Here is a 23,184-nt window from a genome sequence, read left to right as displayed (position 1 = left end):
CCTCACAGGATCAGAAAATATAGGAAGTTGCATTAGAAAGCTCGTTCAGTTTTTTTTTTTTTAATTTTATGCAATTATGCCCACTTTCTGGAGACACCTTCTGGTGACCATTTTAGACAAGGTAAAAAATGACAGACCTAGCCAGTCCTGGTATTACTCTCAACACAGCTATAGCCATCTGACAAAACAGCACCTGGACTTACCAGACCCTTTATTTGGTTGAAAAGCAGGACTGTCTCAGCTTTTTGACCTAGAGCAATTTGGTCACCCAACATGATGGGGCTGTTACTCCAGGCCTCCTCATTTTCATGACTCTTAACACAGTGAAATCACAATATCTTATTAAGTGGAGAACATTTATTACAGGTGCCCTAGTCAGTGAAAGATTAAGGTTGGGGTGCAGATGAGGCAGTTGCTTGGGGTCCAGGTTTAGAATAAGAGTTTTACTGATCCCAGTGCCAGAACCAACAGAGGGGGCTGCTACATCAGAAGCATGCTCTGTGCTCTCAAGTGTACTTAACCTCTGATATTTCTTATTGTCTCCCTAAAATTAAATGATAGCATCCTTCCCCCTAGCTGAAAAAGCATGTAGTTATTTTCCAGACATTTTAAGGCTAAATCTTTCTTTAAAAGAAAAATCTACTTTTTTTTTTTTTTTTTGCCAAAGTACAGTCCATTGCGTGTATGTGTAATTTTAATGAAAATGGACAGACTAAAAAGAATTAAACCGATTTCACAATGTATAGAATAAGAGGAGGAAGTTCGTGCCAGGATCAGTAGCGATTTAGGAGTGCGCATCCTCAGCTTCTTAAAAAAAAAAGCGCACACGTGCTTCACTCCCTTCCCCTTTCCCTGGGTAATCACATCCATCTATAAACTCATCTATTGATATTTAAATTTCCCTAGGCAGCTCGTTAAGAGTTACACTCCCAGCGCTGTTCAGAGCCGAGCATGAGGTAAGTAAATGTGAGAAAACAATTTTTTAAGATGATTGAATTATGAATGCACGTGAAAGATACAAATAGATAAGATAGTAGCCAGAGTTGAAGCCTTGTCTTGGTGCTACTAATTGAAAGTTTCAAACGTGCGCTAATTCCACCCCTTTGGAGGACTGCTACAAAGAGTCCAATAGCTGCAAATGTATTTTTAAATAAAAATAACTAATAATCATGTGAGGTAACTGCCTCCATAAGTATACTTAATGTTATATGCATCATCCCACCCTTTACAGGAACAAGTTGTTAAATTTATCGACAACAGATTAGATTTGCAGTGGGAGGGGAAAGGGGGCTTTTCCGTTTTCATTAAAATTCAGAGCAGATCCTATCAGCGTAACATCACCCATCGTCCCTAGCTCTGCATCTGTGGCCGGGTTCCATTGCACATTTGTCGTCATAAAAGAAAGAAATAATGGCTGCTTTGAATTGTTGATTCTAAATCTTCTAAAAGCGAGGCCCAGGCTCCAGATGAACCGAAGTCCGGCAACCTACGCTCAGGAGCCACCAGCGAAGCCCGCCGCGCACGAGCCTTCCAGCAGCCCGTGCCGCTTTGTTTCCATGACGACGCCGGGCCCCGCGCGCTCATTGGCTGCCTTTCGGTCCCTTTTTTTTTTTTTAAGCCGGGTGGTGCAGGCGCTGAGCGCGAGACAAAAAAAAAAAAAAAAGTAGTCACAAGGCAAAAAGCTCTGCGCTAGTTGCACGCTCATGCCCCCTCCTTCCTTCTCTGCCTGCGTGGTGCATGTCGGGAGGGGGGGGGATTCATCCCCTTCTGTCTCCCTCCCCCCCCCCGGGTCGCTGTGTGCTCCGCGCAATCGTTTGAGGAGGGGTTGGCGCGTGCTCGGCGGCTGCATGCAGGTGTGCGGAGACTCAGGTAAGGAGCTGCTGTCTGCGTGAGGAGAGCCGCGCACCTCAGCTTTCCCTCCCCGCGGCCGCCGCTGCTGCTGCACGCCGGGTGCAGGAGGCGGTGAGAGCTGCTGCCGGCGAGGGCTTGCGGGATTTTTCCCCAGGCGCGGGAGGGCTGGAGGCAGGCGTTGCCCCTGCCTGTTCTTGTGAGCTTAGGACCGGGCTTCTCCTCCCGGTCTGCTCTTGTTAACTTGAGAGCTAGAGACTTGCGATCGATTTGTGCGGTGCCGGGAGAAGCTTTATAGCTTCTCCGTGTGATAGGGGAGATTACTTTTAACGAAAGGAACAGTACAGGATGCTTTCAGTGACTGTTTCGTTCCGTGAATACAATGCTTGTATAATTCTAGTCTCTTGAGATGTCGTTTGCCCTGCTAAAAATGCATCGTAAACAAATGTGGGAAAGAAGCAGACTGATTAAGATGAGTAGCAGCGGTGATAGAAAAACATCTTGTTTAAAAAAAAAAAAAAAAAGTGAATATATTTACCCGCTTTTTTGGTTCTGCAATGTCACTCTGCACCTTTAGGCTTTCAGCTCAGTTGTAGCCTCAAAGAACCCAGTTCCAACACCCCGAGCCTTCCTACGTAACTATTTTTTCTCTCTCCCAACTCAGCCCAGCCATTGCAGGGTCAGCCTTCGGTGGGGGATGGCGGCCACAAGCTGCAGCTCCCCCAAGATCCCAGCCCAAGTGGATCCCAAGTCTGGTCACTAGGTGTCGGCATTGAGCAATGGCGGAAACGTCTTTCTGCCAGGGATTGTGCATGCTGCCTCTGTGGCATCCCTGCTAACTCAGGGAGCAGAAGACTTGATCTGGATTGGAACTCAGGCCCCCCACCACAGCACATGTCACCCACCGCTGGGCCAGTCCCAGTATTCACCGTTTATTCAGTTTTGATTTGTACTTAAATTCCTCAGGAATTATTGGTGCTTAAACGAGATCGCTGGTATTGAAGAGCATTATATAAGAAATGAAACCTTTCGGTTGTCTGTCTAAAGTGATTCTTTGATTTGCAGGTCATATCTGCTCTGTTTAATGTGCAAAATTAATTTTGGGCTGGCCTATGCCTAGGGCTGTAGTGCTGGGAAAGTGGGCTTGTGGATCCCTTGCCTGAGGCTGGTTGGGCTTGGTGCATCCCACTGTAAAGAGCTATAAAGTAAAATGACGGGGAGGTCAGAAAACTGAGGTAGGCACAGCAGAATTTATGGTCTCAGCAGGACTAGGTCTGGTAATGAGTGAGGTGTCTTGCTCTTCCTGTCAATTTTCTCCTCCCTGCAGATACATTTTATACCCCCCCCCCCCCCCCCCCCAATCTTTTAACTTTTAATAACTCTACTACTTTAAAAACAAAAGCTGCTGCTGTAGTGCAGTCCTGTAATTTACTTGTATTCTGAGCCCTAACTAGGCATTTTCCTGCCTGGGACAGGCCAGCATATTTGTGCCCCTGGCCCCACTCCTCTCTTCCTCGACTCCAGTCCTCTCTTCCCCTTGCCCCACAGCCCAGGTGGTAGAAAGGAAAAGGAAACTCTTCCTGGCTTTTTGTCTGCTGTCGGCTCATGCTGGCATTTATTTTTCCATCCCCAATGTGGCTCTGCTCTTCTCGCCCACCCCTAGTTATGGCCTTGCTTGTATATTGGGGTAACATCAGACTTCGCTCCCCAGAGCTAGCTATAAATGCATTAAATTGGCCCAATAGCAAATAGAACGTGTGACGTTCTAGAGAGCTGTGATCCAACTGTCTATGCATTTATTTTTGGGGAAAAGTGCCAATTTTGCCCCTCTCCTTCCTCCTCCCTCCACAGACTTTGAAAACTGGAAAAATTTGATGTCGTTTCTCTCCCCCCCCCCCCCCCCCCCCCCCCCCCCACACCAAAAGGAGCTACCGCCATAGGAAGTTTGATGCAGCTAGGCCCAGTCAATCCAAAGTTTACTAAGGGGGCGACCCAAGCAAAAAACACAACCCACAGCATACAGACGCTTTGCCATCGGATAATCCTCGGCATTGAAGTTAAACAAGCTGCACATCGATACATTTTTATTTCCAGGTACACAACTAAAAGCTATGGTCAGGGTCTCGTAAGGCTCATCTTGGGGCTATAGGCCTTCAGAAGAACCTCACAGCTGCCGTGCGGGGCTGGTTCTGCCAGAGCTGCTGCTTTTAATGCCAGGCTGTTGGGGCAACAACCAAATGCTTTTGACTCCTACCTAATGCAGTCTCTGTTCCAGAACTGCAATGCTGGGCAAAGCCACATACTGCATTGAGCTTATACAAATGACACATTTTGCTGATGTTAGTGTCTGTTTGCAGTCAATTGTGTGTATGCCTTGCGCAACCAGTGTTTGTCAGGTACAGAAATTTGAGCATGGAATGGGATACCATCGGGTGTCGTATGTAAAGCAATACTTTTTAAAAGATTCAGAATACAAGAACCACTGTATTCTTTTTTTTTTTTTTTTTTTTTCCTTCCCCTGTAGTGATATAGAATAGGTGTGGCCTCCCAAGCTGCAAGTGATTTCCCTTTTGTTAATAGCTTCAGGACAAGTTGTTAACTTTCCTTTGTCTGAGAGGTATTTACTGATTATTGTGCCCATGGCAGAGCAGAACGATTATGAAACGGAGTCTCTGCAGAGCAGGGAGTGGGTTATGGAGGGCTACTTTCTATTTGGACTTGGACACTGTATGATTCATGCCTGGGTTTCGTGATGTTTTAAGAAGCCCTTAGGCTTGGCTTCCCCCCCCCCCCCCCCCCCCCCCCCCAGAAGATAGGGGGTGATGTCCATGTGCCGCAGCTCATGGCCGGTTGATGGGCTCATACTGCTACCATGAATTCCCTCGGGTGCTTTCTCAGGCTTGAGGGAAAGGTGATGCCTTGGACAATCTGGGAATTGGCGTCATGTACTGCCACGCTTAACAAAATAGCTTCATCCGCAGCTCATTTTTCAAAAACGAGCATCACGTTTCCAGCTTGTGTGTTCAGGCTGTAAGGTTCCCAAAGATGAAAACATCTGTCAGCTAGCCAAATTTGTACACCATTTTAGCAAAGTATCTCATAAGAGCATTAGTGCCATGTAACTTAAGTTTACATGTATGTAGAAACACGGATGATCTCGTCAGCACATAAGGACCACCTAGCTTGCCCATTTATGCTACCCGATCTATGGTCGTCTCCTACCATCAAGCTGCCTTAGTGCCTGTCCCGTTCATGCATGAATTCTGTCCCAATTTTGGCTCTTCCAGCCTCGGATGGGCGTGTGTTTCATGTGTCCACCACCTTCTAGGTGAGAGTGTTTTCTTGCATTCCCTTTGAGCCCCCTCCCTTCAGCTTCATTTGGTGACTTCCTTGTCTCTGCCATTAGAAATTGTAATCATGACCAAACTGCCTTTCTGGAAATGCTATTAGCTGACATCCTTATTTTTTCTGAGGGATTTGTTAATCGGGGGCTATTCAACTTAACCATAAACCCGGATATAGATACATCTGGGAAAGCTTCAGATTATGTGAGAAGGGGGGGATTTTTTCCATGATCTCCTAGAAGATAGAAGATTAACTGATCTATGGAGGATCATGCACGCAGATGAGAAGGATTATACTTATTATTCTATAGTTCATAATACTTATTCTCATATTGATTTGCTTTTGGGTAATGCAACATGGTTTTCTGGAACACATAAAGCAACCATAGGTAATTACTAATCAAGAAATAATGGAAGCAATTAAGTCTTTACACTCAGGAAGAAGTTAGGGAGAGGATGGTCTTAGTATGACATATTTATAAATTATATGCCACTTATAGTGGCTTCTAAATTGACACATTTTTAACGCAGTTCTCGAGGGGATCCCTTTGCCCAGCGCCATGCAATGGGCTAATATTGTGGTGATACCTAAAGAGGGGAAAGATCCTCAATGATGTTCATCTTACAGACCTATTTATTAAACAATGATAAAGTTTTTGGCAAAAATTCAGGCCCATAGACTTAAAGATATTATGCCAGTGGTGATTCATCCTGATCAAACTGGTTTTATATTTAATAGGGCGAGGACAATGTAGGGAGAAGGCTTAATTTGATTAATCTAAGCAAGAAAATACCCTGGGATACCAGTCTTATGGCCCTAGGTGCAGAAAAAAAGCTTTTGATGGTGTTGAATGGAGTTACCTATTTCGTTTTGTCAAAGTTTGGGTTTGGGGATCATCTTATATCCTGGGTAAAATGTTTATATTTTCCACCAGAGGTACAAGTGTCAATGGATGTTTTTCTGTCACCTTTTCCTTAGAAAAGGGCACTAGACAGGGCTGCCCGCTTTCTCCGCTCCATTAATGAAGCCATTAAAGGTTTTTCTTCTTTGGATGGGAGAGAACACAAAATTGCACTTTTTGCAGACAATATATTACTTTATGTACGAGATCCTCTGACCTCTCTTCCTTTTATTTTGCAATCTATTGCTTGTTTTAATAAAATTTTCAGGATATAAACTTAATCTATCTAAAACTGAAATATTGGGATTGAATGTTCGTCGTGATGCTAAGAAATCCTTAATGCAGAGTTATCCTTTTTGTTGGGCATCTAAGGCAGTTAAATTTCTGGGAATCTATATTTTAGTGAATTTAGAAAATTTGTAATCTTAATTTGGATCCACTATGGAAAAATCTCAAACAAGACCTAATAAGGTGGTCCCAATATTCCTTTTTGTGGCTGGGTCGTATAGCTTCAATCAAAATGAATGTTTTACCCAGAGTGGTGTTTTTATTAGAAACACCTATTAAAATTCCATGATTTATTTGGAAAAAGAAGCAGCCAAGGGTATCTCGTAACATATTGTTTGTTCAAAAGGATCAAGGGGGTTTAATTTGCCAGATTTTAAATGTTATCAAAGAGCAATACAGCTAAAAAATATTGTATGTCATTTGAATCCGTTAGATAAACAATGGATATCAATGGAAATAGCTTGGGCTAGATACAGGGTTGGAGGTTGTCTCCATGGATTTCCAGCAGAGGTTTATCACTATCACAAGGGTTGCACCCTTTTACTGGACCTATTTAACTTCTTGGAATAAAATGTTGGACACCACTAGTGTTTCTTCATGTCTGTCACCTTTATCACCCTTTTGGGATAATCCAGACTTCCCTGGTCACTTTAACTTAACACATTTCTCTAAATGGAATAACTTAGAATTTAACATGGTAGGCCAGTTTTTTTGATAAGGGGGAGATTAAGACTTTACATCAATTGCAAGGTTCTGGGGGAGGGGATGCCCTCTCTGTTTTCCACTATTTACAGATAAAAGGCTTTTTGGCTCTCCCAACAATAAAAAGTATCTGTGGTAGAAAATTGACCGCATTTGAGCAATTGGCCACTGCCCCTTATCAAAGCCGAGGTCTTATTTGTAAGATCTATAAATTGTTATCTGGAAAGAGCAAGGCCCTGCAGGAGGATCAAATCTAAACGGGAACAACTGGTGAGTCAGAACATCTCAGATGAACAGTGGGGGTACTTTTTTTTCTCAATGATCAAAAGGTTATCAGCCAGGAGTCCAGTTATAAAATTTGGTATCACTGGTATTATAATTATACTCGGGCTAAAAAAAGAGGTTTATTGGAATGTGAAGCTTACTGGCAGGAGTGTGGAGGAATTGGCACCTTTTTTTCATATTTGGTGGGAATGCCCCAAAATTCAGATGCACTGGACAGAAGTCCTCTCCTGGATGTGCAAGTTCTCAAACATTCATCTGCCCTTGGATCCTCTTGTGATTCTTTTAGGATTGCCACATGGAAAATTCTTACCTGTTACAAAGGGGGGGTGGGTGTTAGCTTAATTAGTCATATGTTGGTGGGCGTGAGAAGGAATATAGCATGCCACTGAGATCTTCTTCTGTTCCCCCTATGGTAGAATTGTATGGCTGCTGTGGAGGGTATGCACCATGGAATCCAATCTATTACTTTCCAAATATGGATTTCTATTCAAATGAACCAAAAATCTGGGAACCCTTTTTGCTTAAGGTAGACCTGTTCCTTAGAGAGATGCATTGAATAAGTTTGTTAATATCTGAACCAGCAGAATTTAATGTAGTCTGGTTAAGGATGCAGACTAATATTTAATTTATTTATGGTTATTAGATATGTACCTTCAGCTTGCTCTATGACAATGAGTTTGACTTTAAAAAGAGTAATGTAAGGATTTCCTAGCATGTAGCAGATGGACTCAGGACCAATGGGAATAGTGTGCTCCTGATAGCAGTTGGAGATGGAGTCAGATTTCAACACGAGGCTCTGATCCTCAGTTTTTTCCATCTCCATAGCAGTTCGGGACTTCACACACGCACAGCGCTAGAAAACCAAACTCCAAATTTTAAAGAAGAAACAAAACCTTGTCTTTGTCTGGCATGCCACCTGAGAGCAGCACAGCCCGAGGTGACTTCCGCCTTGTGCTTATTATGCAAAGAAGCTTGGGGGGGGGGGGGGTACCGAGATAAGGTCCCCCTCAGCCTGTAGAGGACACCGGTTCCACCGGTGAGACTACCCCAGTCCTCTCTATTCCCGACTTTGCCCTCCACAGTGGGGGCCCTCGGGGAGCGCCGTCGGACCCAATGCGGTCCCAGGCAACTTCACCTGGGCGGGATTCTTCGCTGAGCTGCAATCCTACATCCACGCACAGACAGGGCCACCAGCGGCACAACCACAACCCCCACCAGTGGTCCAGAACCTCCCATGTCCCTCCCAGCCTCCACCAGATGAGCCTTCCCTGGACAAATACCTCCCCTTAAGGGACACAGATGGCTCAGAGGAGGAATCAGAACCCCTGGAAGAGGGGGAAATCCCTCCAGGAATGGAACCGTATCGCACCATGATGCGCTTCTTCCCAAAAGACGAATTATCAGATCTCATAGCCACGAGTCTGAAGGCATTGGCCATCCCGGACACATGCAACACAGCAGAGTCCAAGGCGAGTCCCTTCCTGGCCAGGCTCCGCCAGACCTCACGGCGTTTCCCTACACTACAGGCCGTACAACAACTAATCGACCTGGAATGGGACGCTCCAGAGGCCACCTTTAAGGGAGAGAAAGCCCTAGAAGCTCTCTACATCTTGGACCCCGCAACGAAGGAACTCCTGAGGTTTCCCAAGGTCAACGCCCTGGTTTGTGCCACCACCACCATACCAGTCAAGGGAGGAGCTTCAAGGATGCCAATGACAGATGGCAGGGATCCATCCTCAAGCAGTCTTACGATGTATCAGCTATGACCTTAGAGATCGCTGCTTGCTGTGCCATGGTATCATGCGCCTGCCTGGCTATGGCCAGGGATGCAACTACGCCAATCAAGGCATTAGACCCAGAAATATCATTCCTCACGGATGCGACCTCAAACCTGGTATGCACCTCGGCCAGGAGCCTCTCGTCCATAGTGGCAGCCAGAAGACAGCTCTGGGCTCCGAAGCTGGTCAGCCGACGCAACCTCTGACGAGGCTCATGAGGGATGCCCTTTAGAGGAACTCTCATGTTCGGAAGTGAACTGGACAAATTACCTGACAAATGGGGTGAGTCCCATTTGTCTACCTCCGTCTACCGGAGGACAGAAACAAGAGGATCCCAGCGTTTTAGACCATACAAAAACACTTACCGAGCACCCCGCCCCGTCGGCAGGGGACAGTCCTTTCGGAACAAACACAACAAAAGAGGAGCCGGCTCAGGACCCGGCCCCAGCCATCACACGCAATGAGAATCAGCAGACCCATCTACAGGAAGAGATAATAGGGGGCAGGCTCGCCCTATTCTATCAAAGATGGGTCGAAATAATGTCGGACAATTGGGTTCTATCCATCATCCGAGAGGGATACTACCTGGACTTCCACAGCAATCCCCACTGGACAAGTTTGTGATTTCTCCGTGCCATGACACCCCACCCCCCCCACCCCCCAGGAGGAAGGCAGTGGAAACCACACTATCAAAACTCCTCGCCTAAAGGCAATAACACCTGTGCCCACGCACCAACAAAATTCTGGGCACTATTCCATCTACTTCATCGTGCCCAAGAAAGAGGGAAAACTCCGCCCCATACTGGACCTCAAGACCATCAACCGCTACCTGAAGGTACCCCGCTTCCGCATGGAAACTATGCGTTCGGTCATAAAGGCTGTACAACCGAGAGAATTCCTGACCTCCCTGGATCTGTCAGAAGCCTATCTTCACATACCGATCCATCGCATCCATCGGCGTTTCCTACGTTTCGTGATATTGGGCTATCACTACCAGTTCCAAGCCCTACCGTTCGGGCTAGCTACAGCTCCCCGGACGTTCACCACAGATGTGAGCCTATGGGGATGGGGAGACCACTGCTAGGAGTTAACGGCTCAAGGGCAATGGGACAAAAAAGAGTCTGCATGGAACATAAACCGACAGGAAGCCCAAGCAGTCAGACTAGCCTGCCTACAGTTCAGTAACAGACTCCGGGGCAAATCAGTCAGTCATGTCGGACAATGCCACAACAGTGGCCTACATCAACCGCCAGGGGGGAACCAGAAGCCAGCAGGTGTCTCTGGAAATAGAGCCCCTAATGACATGGGCAGAATCAAACCTACAAGGGATATCAGTCGCCCACATCGCGGGAAAAGACAACGTCACTGCAGACTACCTTAGCAGAGAGAGTCTGGATCCAGGGGAATGGACACTGTCTACAGCAGCCTTCCAGCGGATAGTAAACCACTGGGGAACCCCAGCCATGGATCTTCTGGCAACCAGGTCCAATACCTGGGATCCCAAGTTCTTCAGCCGAATACGGGAATCGCTGTCCCAGGGAATCCATGCCCTCGTCCAGACCTGGCCTCAGGAGGACCTACTGTACAACTTCCCTCCTTGGCCACTTCTGGGCGGAATCATCCGCAAGATAGAACACCACAGAGGGCTGGTACATCTAGTGGCCCCAGACTGGCCAAGAAAGCCATGGTACGTGGATATGCGAAGACTTCTGGCAGGGAAACCCTCTTCGCCTACCTTCACACAGGGATCTACTCCAGCAAGGACCGATCCTCCCCCGAAGACCCAACAAGATTCTCGTTTACGGTCTGGCCATTGAGAGGTCTCGCCTGAAAAAGAGTGGATACTCAGGACCAGTGATTGACACACTGCTCCAAGTGCGCAAGTTCTCCACCTCTTTAACATATATACGAGTATGGAGAATATTTGAAGCGTGGTGTGAGGACCGTGACATCCTTCCACGGTCAGTCAAAATCCCCATGAACCTGGAATCTCTGCAGGATGGCATGAAGAAAGGGTTGTCCCTCAACTCCATCAAGGTGCAACTGGCTGCCTGGCCGGCTTCAGACCCAGGGTGGGCGGCACCAACCTAGCGGCCCACCTAGACATCTCCTGCTTCTTAAAAGGGGTCAAGCACATTCGGCCACCTCTAAAGTGGCCGTTACCCCTATGGAATCTCAATCTAGTGTTAGACTTCCTAGCGGGAGCTTCATTCAGACCAACTCGTGGTCTGTCCCTACAGCTCCTTACCTTGAAGACCTCGTTCCTCGTGGCAATCTGCTCAGCCCGTCTAATCTCCGAACTTCAAGCACTATCATGCCGGGAGCCGTTCCTCAGATTCACGCCAGGATCCATACAGCTGCACAGGGTACCCTCCTTCCTGCTAAAGGTGGTTTCTTACTTCCATCTAAACCAAACCATCTTGCTGACATCTCCAGGCGAGCGTAAGGACTCTGAAGACTCACACCTTCTTCGCCACCTGAATGTCGGCAGACTCCTAGTCCGATACCTGGAAAGATCGGAACCTGTACGAAAGACGGACCATCTATTTGTCCTTAACATCGGGAAGAAGCAAGGGGAAGCGGCCTTGCGGGCAACCACTGCCCGCTGGATCAAAGAAGTAATCAAGGCGGCCTACGTAGAGGCAAGCAAGCCTCCACTTCTACAAGTCAAGGCCCATTCCACAAGGGCCCAGGCAGTGTTCTGGGCAGAAACCAAGATGCTGTCACCCGCAGAGATCTGTTGGGCGGCAACGTGGTCCTCCATCCACACCTTCTCGAGATTCTATCACCTGGATGTTCAGGCCAAGGAGGACACAGCATTCGCAAGGGCAGTACTAAATGGGCCATGGGCAGCCTCCCACCCGGTTCGGGAGTAGCTTTTGTACATCCCATTGATCCTGAGTCCATCTGCTACATGCTGGGAAATGTAGAAATTACTTACCTGATAATTTCATTTTCCTTAGTGTAGACAGATGGACCCAGCACCCCGCCCATGGCTGCCTCGCAATCAAGAATCTTCGGGGGAACCTCCTCTTCCCCCCCCCCCCCCCCCCGAGTGCACACAAGCACGGGTAAGCCACCCTTATCTCTAGTTCAGACACCCATATTACCAGGTGTCTGCGCTTCTCGGTTGAATGCCCTGGCGGTCTCCAGCTAGAAACCAAGTCAACCAATCCGAGTAATCAAGTTAATCAAGTTATCCAAGTTAATTTAAAAAAATTATCCAAACATATATCCATAATTGCTTTTCAAGGAGAAAACTGGAGAGCAAAGCCTTGTGCACGGGTATATGTAGTGCTGAAGTCAGATTGAAATCTGACTCAGTCTCCAACTGCTATCAGGAGCACACTGTACCCATTGGTCCTGAGTCCATCTGTCTACACTAAGGAAAATTAAATGATCAGATAAGTAATTTCTACATTATAGTATGCTGGAAGAAAGGTTAGGAGTTCCTAGACTGTGTGTTTATGATATTGTAAATATGAGCTAATCTGGCCATCCTGTAATTTTTAATGTCACAATTTTAATAAAAATTGTAATAAAAATAAAATGTAATTCTGCTATTGGTAGTGGCCATTACCAGATAAGTATCCTTGATATGCTCTTTAGCACAGGGCATCTAAGTATTGTTATTGACAGTTATTCCCTCATGCAGATGCCATTGTGGACTCTGTTGCTTAATTACCTTTAGCATTAAATATTGTAGGCTTGTTAATCTATTAGAGGATTTGAGTTCGGATTGCAGGGGATTTTTTTCTGACTATATAGGTGACCATTAAAAACATTTTTTTGTTTGGTTTTTTTTTTTTTTTAATAAAGTTGATAATCAGATTCCTTTGCAAGGTACTTGAGTTTTTCTCTAATTGAGTTTTTGTTTCTCTTCAAGCCTGCAGCTAACAGACCTGAGTTTGGTCCTCGTGGGTTTGTAGGGTTTAGGCTTGGAGGATCACCCAGGCAAGTCTGTTTTTTCAGGATATACACAGTGAGTATGCATGAGAGAAAGTTGCATACACTACCTCCACCACGTGCATAACTATCTCCTGCAGTGTGGATATCCTTAAATTCAGACCGGCCGGATGATGCTCCAAGCCAGCAATTCTCAACCTGGTCCTGGAGGAAGTTTAAAGGTAGTATTGTGGTGGCTCACATTTGGGCAAGCAGTTCTGGCTTTTTGCTTTTCTGCACCCAAAAACTTAAAAATATGCAGAATTTTAAATTGGTCAAAATAACACATTTTAAATTAATACAGAAAAAAATTATTATTCAAAGATGCAGAATTTGAAATATTTTGAGCAGAATTTCCCTAGAAATTTACTGTAAGTGTCCCCTCCACTCGCTCTTCCTTCTCCCCTGGGCACTTTGCCCTCTCAGGCCCCAACTCCTCCACCTGCACTCTCTCTCCCCCTCCACATCTAGGCTCAACCCCTTCCAGTCTATTGCCAGTCCCAGAGTTTGACCCCATTCTCAGTACTGCCCCTCACACAGGCTCACTCTGTCGTCGTCCCCCCCCCTCTCTCACACATATGCTCCCTCTCTCTAGTGCACATACACACACCCTCATATAGGCTCTCTCGCACGCACACATCCCCTCATACAGGGTTCCTCTCTTTTGTATTCCCACGCACACGAGCTCCCTTTCTCTCTCATGTATACACCCTCACACAGGCTACCTATGTGTCTCTTATGCACCCGTTCACACAGGCTCTGTCTCACACATACACAATGCCTTCACATAGGCTAGCACCCTCCCATACACACGATCCCTTTTTCATACACACCAGCTCCCAATCTCTTACACACACACACTCCTTCACAATCTCCTCATATAGGCTTCCACACTCTAACACTCCCCTGCTTTCTCTCACCCCCTCCCCTCTCTCACATTCACCACTCACATTCTCACACACACACACTCTCATTCTCACACACACACACACACACTCATTCACTCACATTCTCACACACACACTCATTCACTCACATTCTCACACACACACTCATTCACTCTCACCGGGGCCTTAATCTACACTGCTAGTGGAGCGTGTCCCGTGGCATGCTGGGGCCTTCATCTTCGCTGTGAATGGTGTGTGCTCCGTTTGCGGCATGCCAGGGTCTCCTCTACCATTTTCTGTGCAGAATTTGGCGATTCTGTGCTCTGCAGTAGTGCAGAATTCCCCCAGGACTATCACATCATTTCCTCCACTCTGTGTATATCAGGAAAGGGATCATATAGTCAGTCTGTCCGTATTGTAATGATGTGAAGTATTAGACACTTCAGAGCAGGGATGAGTCTTAAAAAAAACAACAAACAAACAAACTATGTAGGGGTATTACTTTCTTTCGTTATATAGGCACTCAAAGCCACATTTAAACGTAGGATGTGATTTGGTTTTGCTCATGGCTGTCGACAAATACCTTTTTTTTGTCACATTTTCTCGTCTGAATTGAGTGAATCTGGCTCAATGGCTTTTACTTTTGAAAAAGTGGGAGGTGTGTGGAAACATTTCTCAGGGGGGTGGAAGGGAGGAGCTTAATACTGCCTCCTCATCTTTTGGCAGTATGAGGAAAACTGCCTGGGGCCAGACTGGCTCAGGAATTGAGTCCTGGACCTGGAAACTTGCAGGTTCAGGACTCATTGAAAAAGGCAGAGTTTGTGCTGGAATGACTCTTTCCAGACGTCCTGACCATTTGCAAAGTTGGACTCTGGTCATAAACGGTATTTAGGTGGAAGAAGGGGGTTTGAAGATGAGCTAAAAAATATTCACCTTTTTGTCTCATTTTATTGTAACTGATTGAATCGCTGTCCCCTTTGGCTCCATGATGCTCTTATTAAATTCAGTTTTAGCCTATCTGTCATTAAAAGCATTCTGTAGCTGTTGTGTGCAAAGCTTGTCTAACCACTTCCTTCTCTTTCCTCTTCTAGGGTTTTGCTAGAATATGCCAGAAGTTAAATAAGTATGCATTTTATTATTTTACTGTTAAGATTCTGTTGCATGAAAGAATCTGCCAGTCTAAATACAAAGTTTTTGACAGCAGAAAGATGTCTCTGTTGCTTGGTGCATTTTGTTCCATCAGTAACAGTGTGCTAGTAACATCCAATCAATTTCATGCCAAAATAGCAATGTGGTTATCTTCTATATATCTTTGAGTTTGTAATGCACAAATTTCACTAAAATACTACCTGCATGCTAACAACTGTGTACCAGTGAAGGTCATAATCTAAATGTATTTGAAGGATAGCTAAGCCCAGTTCTATCAGATAAAAAGTAATTTTTTAATGCATAAAATGAGAAATCAAGCTTCCTTTTTGTTTACCATACAGGGCTTAAAGAACATCACTACATTAGTGGAAATGTTTCCACGGGTAGTACTGCTGGCACTCTACCTTCTGTCAGTTATGCTGTTTTCATGGGTCTTATTTGTACGAAGAGATACCAAGCCCCAGATGGCTTCCAAAGAAATTAAATCACCAAGCCAGAGACTTAGGCTTTGGGTTCATGAAGAAGTGAAGCCAACCAAATGCCTACCTAGCACTGCCCTTGCCAATTCTTCTGTGAAACTCCCTGAGCTGCACCGGGTATTCTTGCTCTACAAGCACTGCCGGCACTTCAGAACTCTGCTGAAGCCCACGAGCTGTGAACCCAACTTATTCTTGCTGTTGGCGATCAAGTCTTCGCCTATCAACGTAGACCGCCGGACAGCAATAAGGGACACCTGGGGGAAGGGACAGACGACAAGCGGCAGAAAGATCAAACTTGTCTTTTTGCTAGGACAAACTGAGGCCAAGGTTCAAGTTTGGTCGCTCCGTCAGCTGCTGGCCTATGAAAGTAAAGAATTTGGTGACCTCCTCCAGTGGGACTTTGTGGATACTTTTTTTAACCTGACCCTGAAGGAAATTCATTTTCTCAGGTGGTTCAAAGAAGACTGCCCACATGCTAAGTTTGTGCTTAAGGGCGATGATGATGTTTTTGTCAATACGCACAACATAATTGAGTTTCTTCATGAGCTCGACCCCGAGGAAGATCTCTTTGTTGGTGATGTGATCAGCAGGGCTCTTCCCATTAGAAACACAAAAGTAAAATATTTCATTCCCGAATCTATGTATGCTAATAACTATTACCCTTCATATGCTGGGGGAGGTGGCTACCTGATGTCTAGAAAGACCGTTCGGTGCCTTAAAGACACCGCTGAAGAGACTGAACTTTTCCCAATTGATGATGTGTTTGTCGGAATGTGTATGGAAAAAATGAACGTGACCCCAGCGAATCATCCCGGATTCAAAACCTTTGGGATCCAAAAGCCATTTGATTCCTTTGATCCGTGCCTGTACAAAGAGCTAATGGTGGTGCATAAGTTAGAGCCTATGCAGATGTGGATCATGTGGACTTTGGTGAAGGATGATAGCATCAGGTGTGCAGCACTGCTGGATAATTAAAGGACAGTTCTAGCCTTTGCTTCAATATTACTGGACAGGTGGGATAGAACAGGAAGAGGCAATATTTAGCAGAGGGGTAATATCACTGAAAGCAGCAATGCAACACAACCCTACCCTCTTTTATATTTTTCTTACTCAGAATGGACATGTTCTGCTCCTGTGGACAGCAGAATGTCATCTGCTTTCAAGATGGTTTTAGAGCCATTTGTCAGGGTGCTTCATACCACAGATGCCAAAGTGGGGGTGGGTGGGTGTAGGGGGGTTCACTTTCCCACTATCTCAATATCACATGCTCTTCCCTTGCATGTAGAAAGGAATTGTGACACCATGACTTTTTTTTTTTGTATTATGAGAATGGATGGATGTACTCAAACACTGCCAACAGCTGTCTTTCATTTCTTAAGAAAAATATATTCCAGACTAGCTCTGAGGCTGGCATGGTGGCCCTAATGCCTTAAACTGTGAAAATTGGAGCACTAAGTTCACATCCTACCTCCTACTTTATACTGTGAGATTGGGACCTCACGATGTTCAACCTTTAATTGTAAGTTTGTTGGGATAAGAATATTATACATCTGTAACTTTAGCTGTGTACATTTCTGTTAAATACACTTATTTAAAAAGCTAATGGAGCTAAGCTGCGAAGAAAGTGTACCGGTATTGACAAGTCTTATTTAAAAATAATTTATTCAGTTCTAGTAAGTACAAATTGAAATACTGGTAGTGTAACTCCAAAAAAGAAAGTTATTGCATTTTTTTTTTTAAAGTTTGGCACATTGGTGTTTACAAGCAAGTGATTTAAATATTAACATTGTCTATGCGGGATTCTTAAGCCTTGCCTATGGGACCAGCTTTTCTGTTAGCTTAGGGATAAGGATCTCCACTGTTCTGCCTTTTAAATTAAAATGACTTGCTCAGCGTTACTGAAAAACTTCTCATGGGGGATCGATAGGGACTTGAGGGGACGCTTTCTGCCATTAAAGCCCTGCCCAACGGTGCTTAATCTCCTATCACTGGGGCCTTTAACTGGCAGTAAATGCCCTCGCTGTTAAGGATTTAATTTTATGTGTAAATCTTGACTACTTGCCACACAATGCTGATTTAAACAGCAGCTTCAACTTGTATTTTGATTTTATACATGGTAAAACAATTTTCTAAACTGTTTTGAATTGATAAGCATTAGAAGTTGATTTGAAAAGAGAACTGGTTTACTGTCAAATAAAAGGACTACTGCAGATATACAGAACACTTTTTGTAAATGTGGACCATCTTTATTTTGCTTGGTTTTTACTGTGGATGAGTATAGAGTGGGGGGGAAGCATTTAGGACAAAGGTATAAAATGCAAGTTTCCTAGTCTGTAGCCAGATGGACTCAGGACCAATGGGTATTGTGCTCTTCTGCTAGCAGACGGGAGATGGAGTCAGATTTCAAAGCTGATGTCGCTCTAGATATACCCCTGCAGTAACCTCAGCTCTTCAGTATCTCTGTCTCCTAGCAGATGCAGACACTATCCCACACCCTAAAATACTGTTAAGAATTACAGCAAAGAAGAAACAATTTACCTTAAGGAAGATCGAGCCCCGCTCTCCTGCAGTGCTATCTAAGGATCCCTCCCCCAGTCGAGAATTCCTGAGGTTGATCTCCAATATCCCTCAGATGTGTGCCTTGGTCCAGTAGCCAGTTCCCGGCAAGGACCTAGCCCTCCAGTGTGGCTGAAAGGCAGCGGGTGCAGAAATGAGTGCGGTGGTGAAGGTAATTCCCTCTCTCCCCCGCAGCTGGAGACCATCCGACACATGATCAGTAAGCGCTGAGACCAGGTAAGAAAAAAAATCTTTAAATTCAGGTCTCCAGAGCTCTGATTGCCATCCCGAATCTGTCCCTGGTGAGGTTAGAAGGGAGCACCGATTGGGTTGAGCAGCCTTGGTTGGGCTAGGCCACGATCCAGTGCAAGGATCCACACATGGGGAGACCCTCCGGGGGCACCCTCTTACGCACGGGGGTAGTCTGTGCCATCTTCCCTTCTCGACCGGCGGTATGCGTGGGGAAGGCCAGACGGCCGATGTGCCTAGCTTGCGTGCACAGCGGCGAGCACAACTGAGCGCACCCAGCGCTCATACCTACTCGCACAGCCGCATTTACAACTGCACGTGCGCAAACACATACAGACAATGGCACCGGCACCCAAAAAGGCCAGAAGGCACTCTTTGCATAGCCTGCCACATAAGAGCAGCGCAGCCTGAATTGGAGTCCTGCCTGTGTCAACATTGCGAAGAAGCCCAGGGGGAACCAAAGCATGGCCCCTTACTGTCGGGAGATGGTTCTGGAACTACTGATGATAGCTCCCCGGACCAATGCAGTTCAGAGATTGCTTCCCCACAGGAGGGCACCTCGGGGGGCCCCTATTCCGACTCCCCCTGGGGTTAACATGGACCCAGGGACCTTCTCCTGGTTGGAAGTCTTCCAAGGGCTGCAAGCCTTCGTTCAGGCACAATCAGCCCCAGCTGCTCCCCAGGCTCAACCCCTGCCAGAAGCACAAGATCCACCTGGCTCAGATCCTTGAGACATGCCTCACCTAACCAAGAACTTCCCTAACAGGGACCCAGACACCTCAGATGATGAGGGACTCCCTGGAAGAGGGAGAAATCCCTCCAGGAATGGAACCATGCTTCGCTTCTTCCACAAGGACGAATTACCAGCCCCTGTTTCCCAGACTCTGAAGACGCTGGGTATTCCTGGCACAGACCCTACGGTGGAACCAAAGAAAGAACCCCCATCTTGGTGTCCCTTTGTAAGGCATCATGCTACTTTCCAATGATGGAAGCCATCCAGGAACTGATTGACCTGGATGGGATGCTCCAGAGGCCAGCTTCAAAGTGGGTCGGGCCTTGGAAGCCCTCTAGAACCAAGGAATGCCTGCATTTCCCAAACGTGGACGTTATGATCTGTGCCGTCTCAAAAAGAACGATTCCCATTGAGGGAGGGGCTGCAATGAAGGACACTCAGGACAGACGATTGGAATCCATCCTTAAGCAGGCCTTTGACGCAACAGCAATGACACTGCAGATTGCTTCCTGTTGCGCACCGGTGGCACGCTCCTGCTTGCTCTTCTTGAGAGAGGCAAATAACTCCTGAACTTATACCAGTGAGACTATGGAACCTGCAGCAGCCTTCCTCACGGACGCAAGCTCAGACTTGGTACACCCCTCAGCCAGAGGCATTGCCGCAGTAGTGGCAGCCAGAAGATAACTATGGCTACGGAATTGGTCTGCGGACGTGACATCCAAAGCGAATCTCACAAGAATGCCCTTTAAAGGATCTCTCTGGTTCGGGAGTGAATGGGAGAACGTAGCCAGCAAATGGGGCGAATCCCCATTGCCTCTGCTACCGGAAGATAGGAGTAAAAGATCTCAGCGTCCCTCCCCCAGAAGAACCAAGGGCAGAAGATCACAGCGCTTTAGACCCTACAGGAACTCGCAGTTCCAGGCACCTCGTCCCTCCGGAAGGTCCCAGCCCTTTCACAACAGACAGACCAAGAGGGGAACAGGCCCGGGGGAAGGCTCCAGCCGTGCTCCACAATGAGAATGGGCCGACCCAACCCCAGGAAGAGGATATAGGGGAATGACTTGCCCTCTTCTACCAAGGATGGGTCGAGATAACGTCTGACAAATGGGTTCTAAACATCATTCGAGAAGGTTACTCTCTGGAGTTCCACAGCATCCCTCAAGACAAGTTTATGATGTCACCCTGCCACTCCCATTCCAAGAGACTGGCAGTAGAAACCACTCTAACAAGACTACTCAGTCTGAAGGCAATAACTTCCATTCCCATGTCCCAACAAAATACAGGGCGCTATTCCATCTATTTTATCGTTCCCAAGAAGAAAGGATCTTTCCGGCCCATCTTGGTTCTCAAGAACGTCAGTCATCTGCGGGTTCTACACTTCCACAAGCGGGAATGTTTCTAACCTCCCTGGACGTTTCCGAAGCCTACCTTCACATCCCAGTCCATCAGGATCGCCTGTGCTTTGCGATACTGGTCACCATTACCAGTTCAGATTACTACCCTTCAGCCTAGCAACTGCCCCCCAGAACCTTCACCAAAATCATGGTGGTCAGGGCGGCAACACTGAGGAAGGAAGGGATCTTGGTACACCCTTACCTGGATGATTGGCTAATCGGGGCAAAGTCTTCAGAAGAGAGCTGGCAGGTGACCAGAGTCAAGAGCCTACTGCAGGAACTCGGGTTGTGAACACTGGCAAGAGCAGTCTGCAGCCCTCTCAAATGCTAGAGTACATGGGGACCCATTTTGACACCAAATACAACAGTTTTCCTCCCTCCCCTGAGGAGAAGGAAACTGATGGAACAATTACGATTGATGACAAATGCACGCACCACGGTATGGGACTATTTTCAAGTCCTCTGCCTCATGCCATCAACTCTGGAAGTCGTCCCTTGGGCAAGGGCCATATGCAACTGCTCCAGCACTCCTTACTGTCACGATGGAACCCACTGTCCCAGGACTACTTAATTTGCCTCCAACTACCAGCAGAGGTACATTTTCAGCTCCAGTGGTGGCTACAGAAAGAGCACCTAAGCAGAGGAGTAAGCCTATCCCCACTGAACTGGATCTTGCTCACCATGAATGCGAGCATGTGAGGCCCAGTGTCAGGAACTGACGGCCCAGGGCCAATGGAACACAAACTGCCTGGAAGCTCGAGCAGTCAGAGTAGCATGCCTGCACTTCAGACACAGACTCCGAGGCAAAGCAATTTGAGTAATGTCTGATAACGTGAGTTGTTTACATCAACCACTAGGGAGGAACCAAGAGCCAGCAGGTGTCTCTGGAGATAGACCCTCTCATGGCATGGGCGGAGATAAACTTACAAGGGATCTCTACCTCCCACATTGCAGGAAAAGACAATGTCTTCGCAGACTTCCTCAGCAGAGAGAGCCTAAACGCAGGGGAATGGATGCTGTTGACCCCAGGCTTAGAATACTCTCCAGATCTGTATCTATGACAGGAATGTGGAGAACTTGTGCGCTCCACAGTGGCCAGTAATTGCTGGGGCTTACTGGCCACCCAGCTCAGTGCACAGGTCCCTAGGTTCTTTAGCTGCAGACGAGAGCCATAATCCCAAGGAATTGACGCTCTTGTGCAGACTTGGCCAGAGAAAGACTTACTGTATGCCTTCCCTCCAAGGCCGCTACTGGGCAGGGTCATCGGCAAGATAGAACATCACAGGGGACTAGTTCTACTGCTAGCTCCAGATTGGCCCAGACGACCATGGTACGCAGACATGCAAAGACTTCTTGCGGGGAACCCTCTGTGCCTACTTCCACCCAGGGACCTTCTCCGGCAGGGCATGATTCTCCATGAAAATCTGTCTCGATTCTCTTACAGACTTGCCTGAAGAAGCGCAGTTACTCAAAGGTTGTAATTGATACCCTACTCGGAGCGCACAAGTTCTCCACATCCCTGTCATACATACGGATCTGGAGAGTATTCGAGGCCTGGGGTGAAGATTCCCCTAATTCTGGAGCTCCTACAGGACAGTATGGAGAAGGGGTTGTCACTAAACTCCCTCAAGGTCCAAGTAGCCGCACTGGCCTGCTTCAGAACAGAAGTGGATGGTATCCAGCTATCAACTCATCCGGACTTGTCCCGCTTCCTGCAAGGGGTTAAACGACTCTGACCACCCCTAAAGTGGCTGGTGCAGCTATGGAATCTCAATCTACTATTAGTCTTCCTAGCCGGGCCTTCCTTCAGACAACACGTGGCCTATCACTAAGCCTCTTAACATTGAAGACGCCGTTCCTCGTGGCAATATGTTCAGCTCGTTGCATCGCCGAACGACAGGCTCTATCCTGTCTGGAACTGTTCCTTAGGTTCACACCCAGACCCATACAACTGCACACTGTCCCCTCCTTCCGAAAATGGTTTCTGAGTTTCACTTGGACCAAACCATCTCACTGCCAGCTCTGGATGAACCTAAGGATGCGGAAGACTCGGGTCTTCTTCGCCACCTGAATGGCTGCAGACTCCTGGTGCGGTACCTGGAAAGATCGGAACCGGTTTGCAAAATGGATCGCTGTTCATTCTTCACAACAGGACGAAACAAGGCGAATTGGCCTTGGGGGTGACCATAGCCTGCTCTATCAAAGAAGTAATTAAGGCAGCCTACATGGAGGCAGGAAAGCCTTTACCTCTACACGTTAAGGCTCATTCTTTGAGGGCCCAGGCAGTCTCTTGGGCAGAAACCAAGCTGTTGTTGCCCACCACGATGTCAGGAGGCGATGTGGTTCTACCACCTGGATGTTCAGGCCCAGGAAGATGCAGCCTTTGCAAGGAGAGTATTAATTGGGCCGGGAGTAGCTTTTGTACATGCCATTGGTCCTGAGTCCATCTGGCTATACGCTAGGAAATGGACAAATTACTTGCTTGATAATTTTGTTTTCCTTAGTGTAGACAGATGGACTCAGCATCCTGCCCACAGCTGCCCTGGAAAAGGAGAACCTCTGATGACAAACCTAGAGACTAAGCAAATATGGGTAAGCCATGGCCTAACCCTAGTTCAAGACACCCACAGTTTGTCCGGTGTTGG

The 23,184-nt window shown here is 46.8% G+C and overlaps 1 protein-coding gene across 2 annotated transcripts; it reads left to right on the top strand.

Annotated features, from left to right (window-relative positions):
• The first annotated feature begins 743 nt into the window (after positions 1-743).
• Positions 744-17,830, top strand: LOC115073413 (N-acetyllactosaminide beta-1,3-N-acetylglucosaminyltransferase 4-like). Of its 2 annotated transcripts, none has more exons than XM_029571818.1 (3): positions 744-956; positions 15,071-15,102; positions 15,470-17,830. In XM_029571818.1, exon 3 carries the CDS (start codon positions 15,500-15,502, stop codon positions 16,580-16,582), a length of 1,083 nt encoding a protein of 360 aa, XP_029427678.1. In that variant the 5' UTR covers positions 744-956; positions 15,071-15,102; positions 15,470-15,499; the 3' UTR covers positions 16,583-17,830. The 2 variants fall into 2 exon arrangements, with proteins under 2 accessions (XP_029427678.1, XP_029427677.1); XM_029571817.1 differs by lacking the exon at positions 744-956 and adding an exon at positions 1,640-1,869.
• The last annotated feature ends 5,354 nt before the right edge of the window (positions 17,831-23,184 follow it).

The sequence above is a fragment of the Rhinatrema bivittatum genome, chromosome 11 (assembly GCF_901001135.1).
Source record: "Rhinatrema bivittatum chromosome 11, aRhiBiv1.1, whole genome shotgun sequence".
NCBI lineage: Eukaryota > Metazoa > Chordata > Amphibia > Gymnophiona > Rhinatrematidae > Rhinatrema > Rhinatrema bivittatum.
This window is presented reverse-complemented; position numbering and strand designations above follow the sequence as displayed.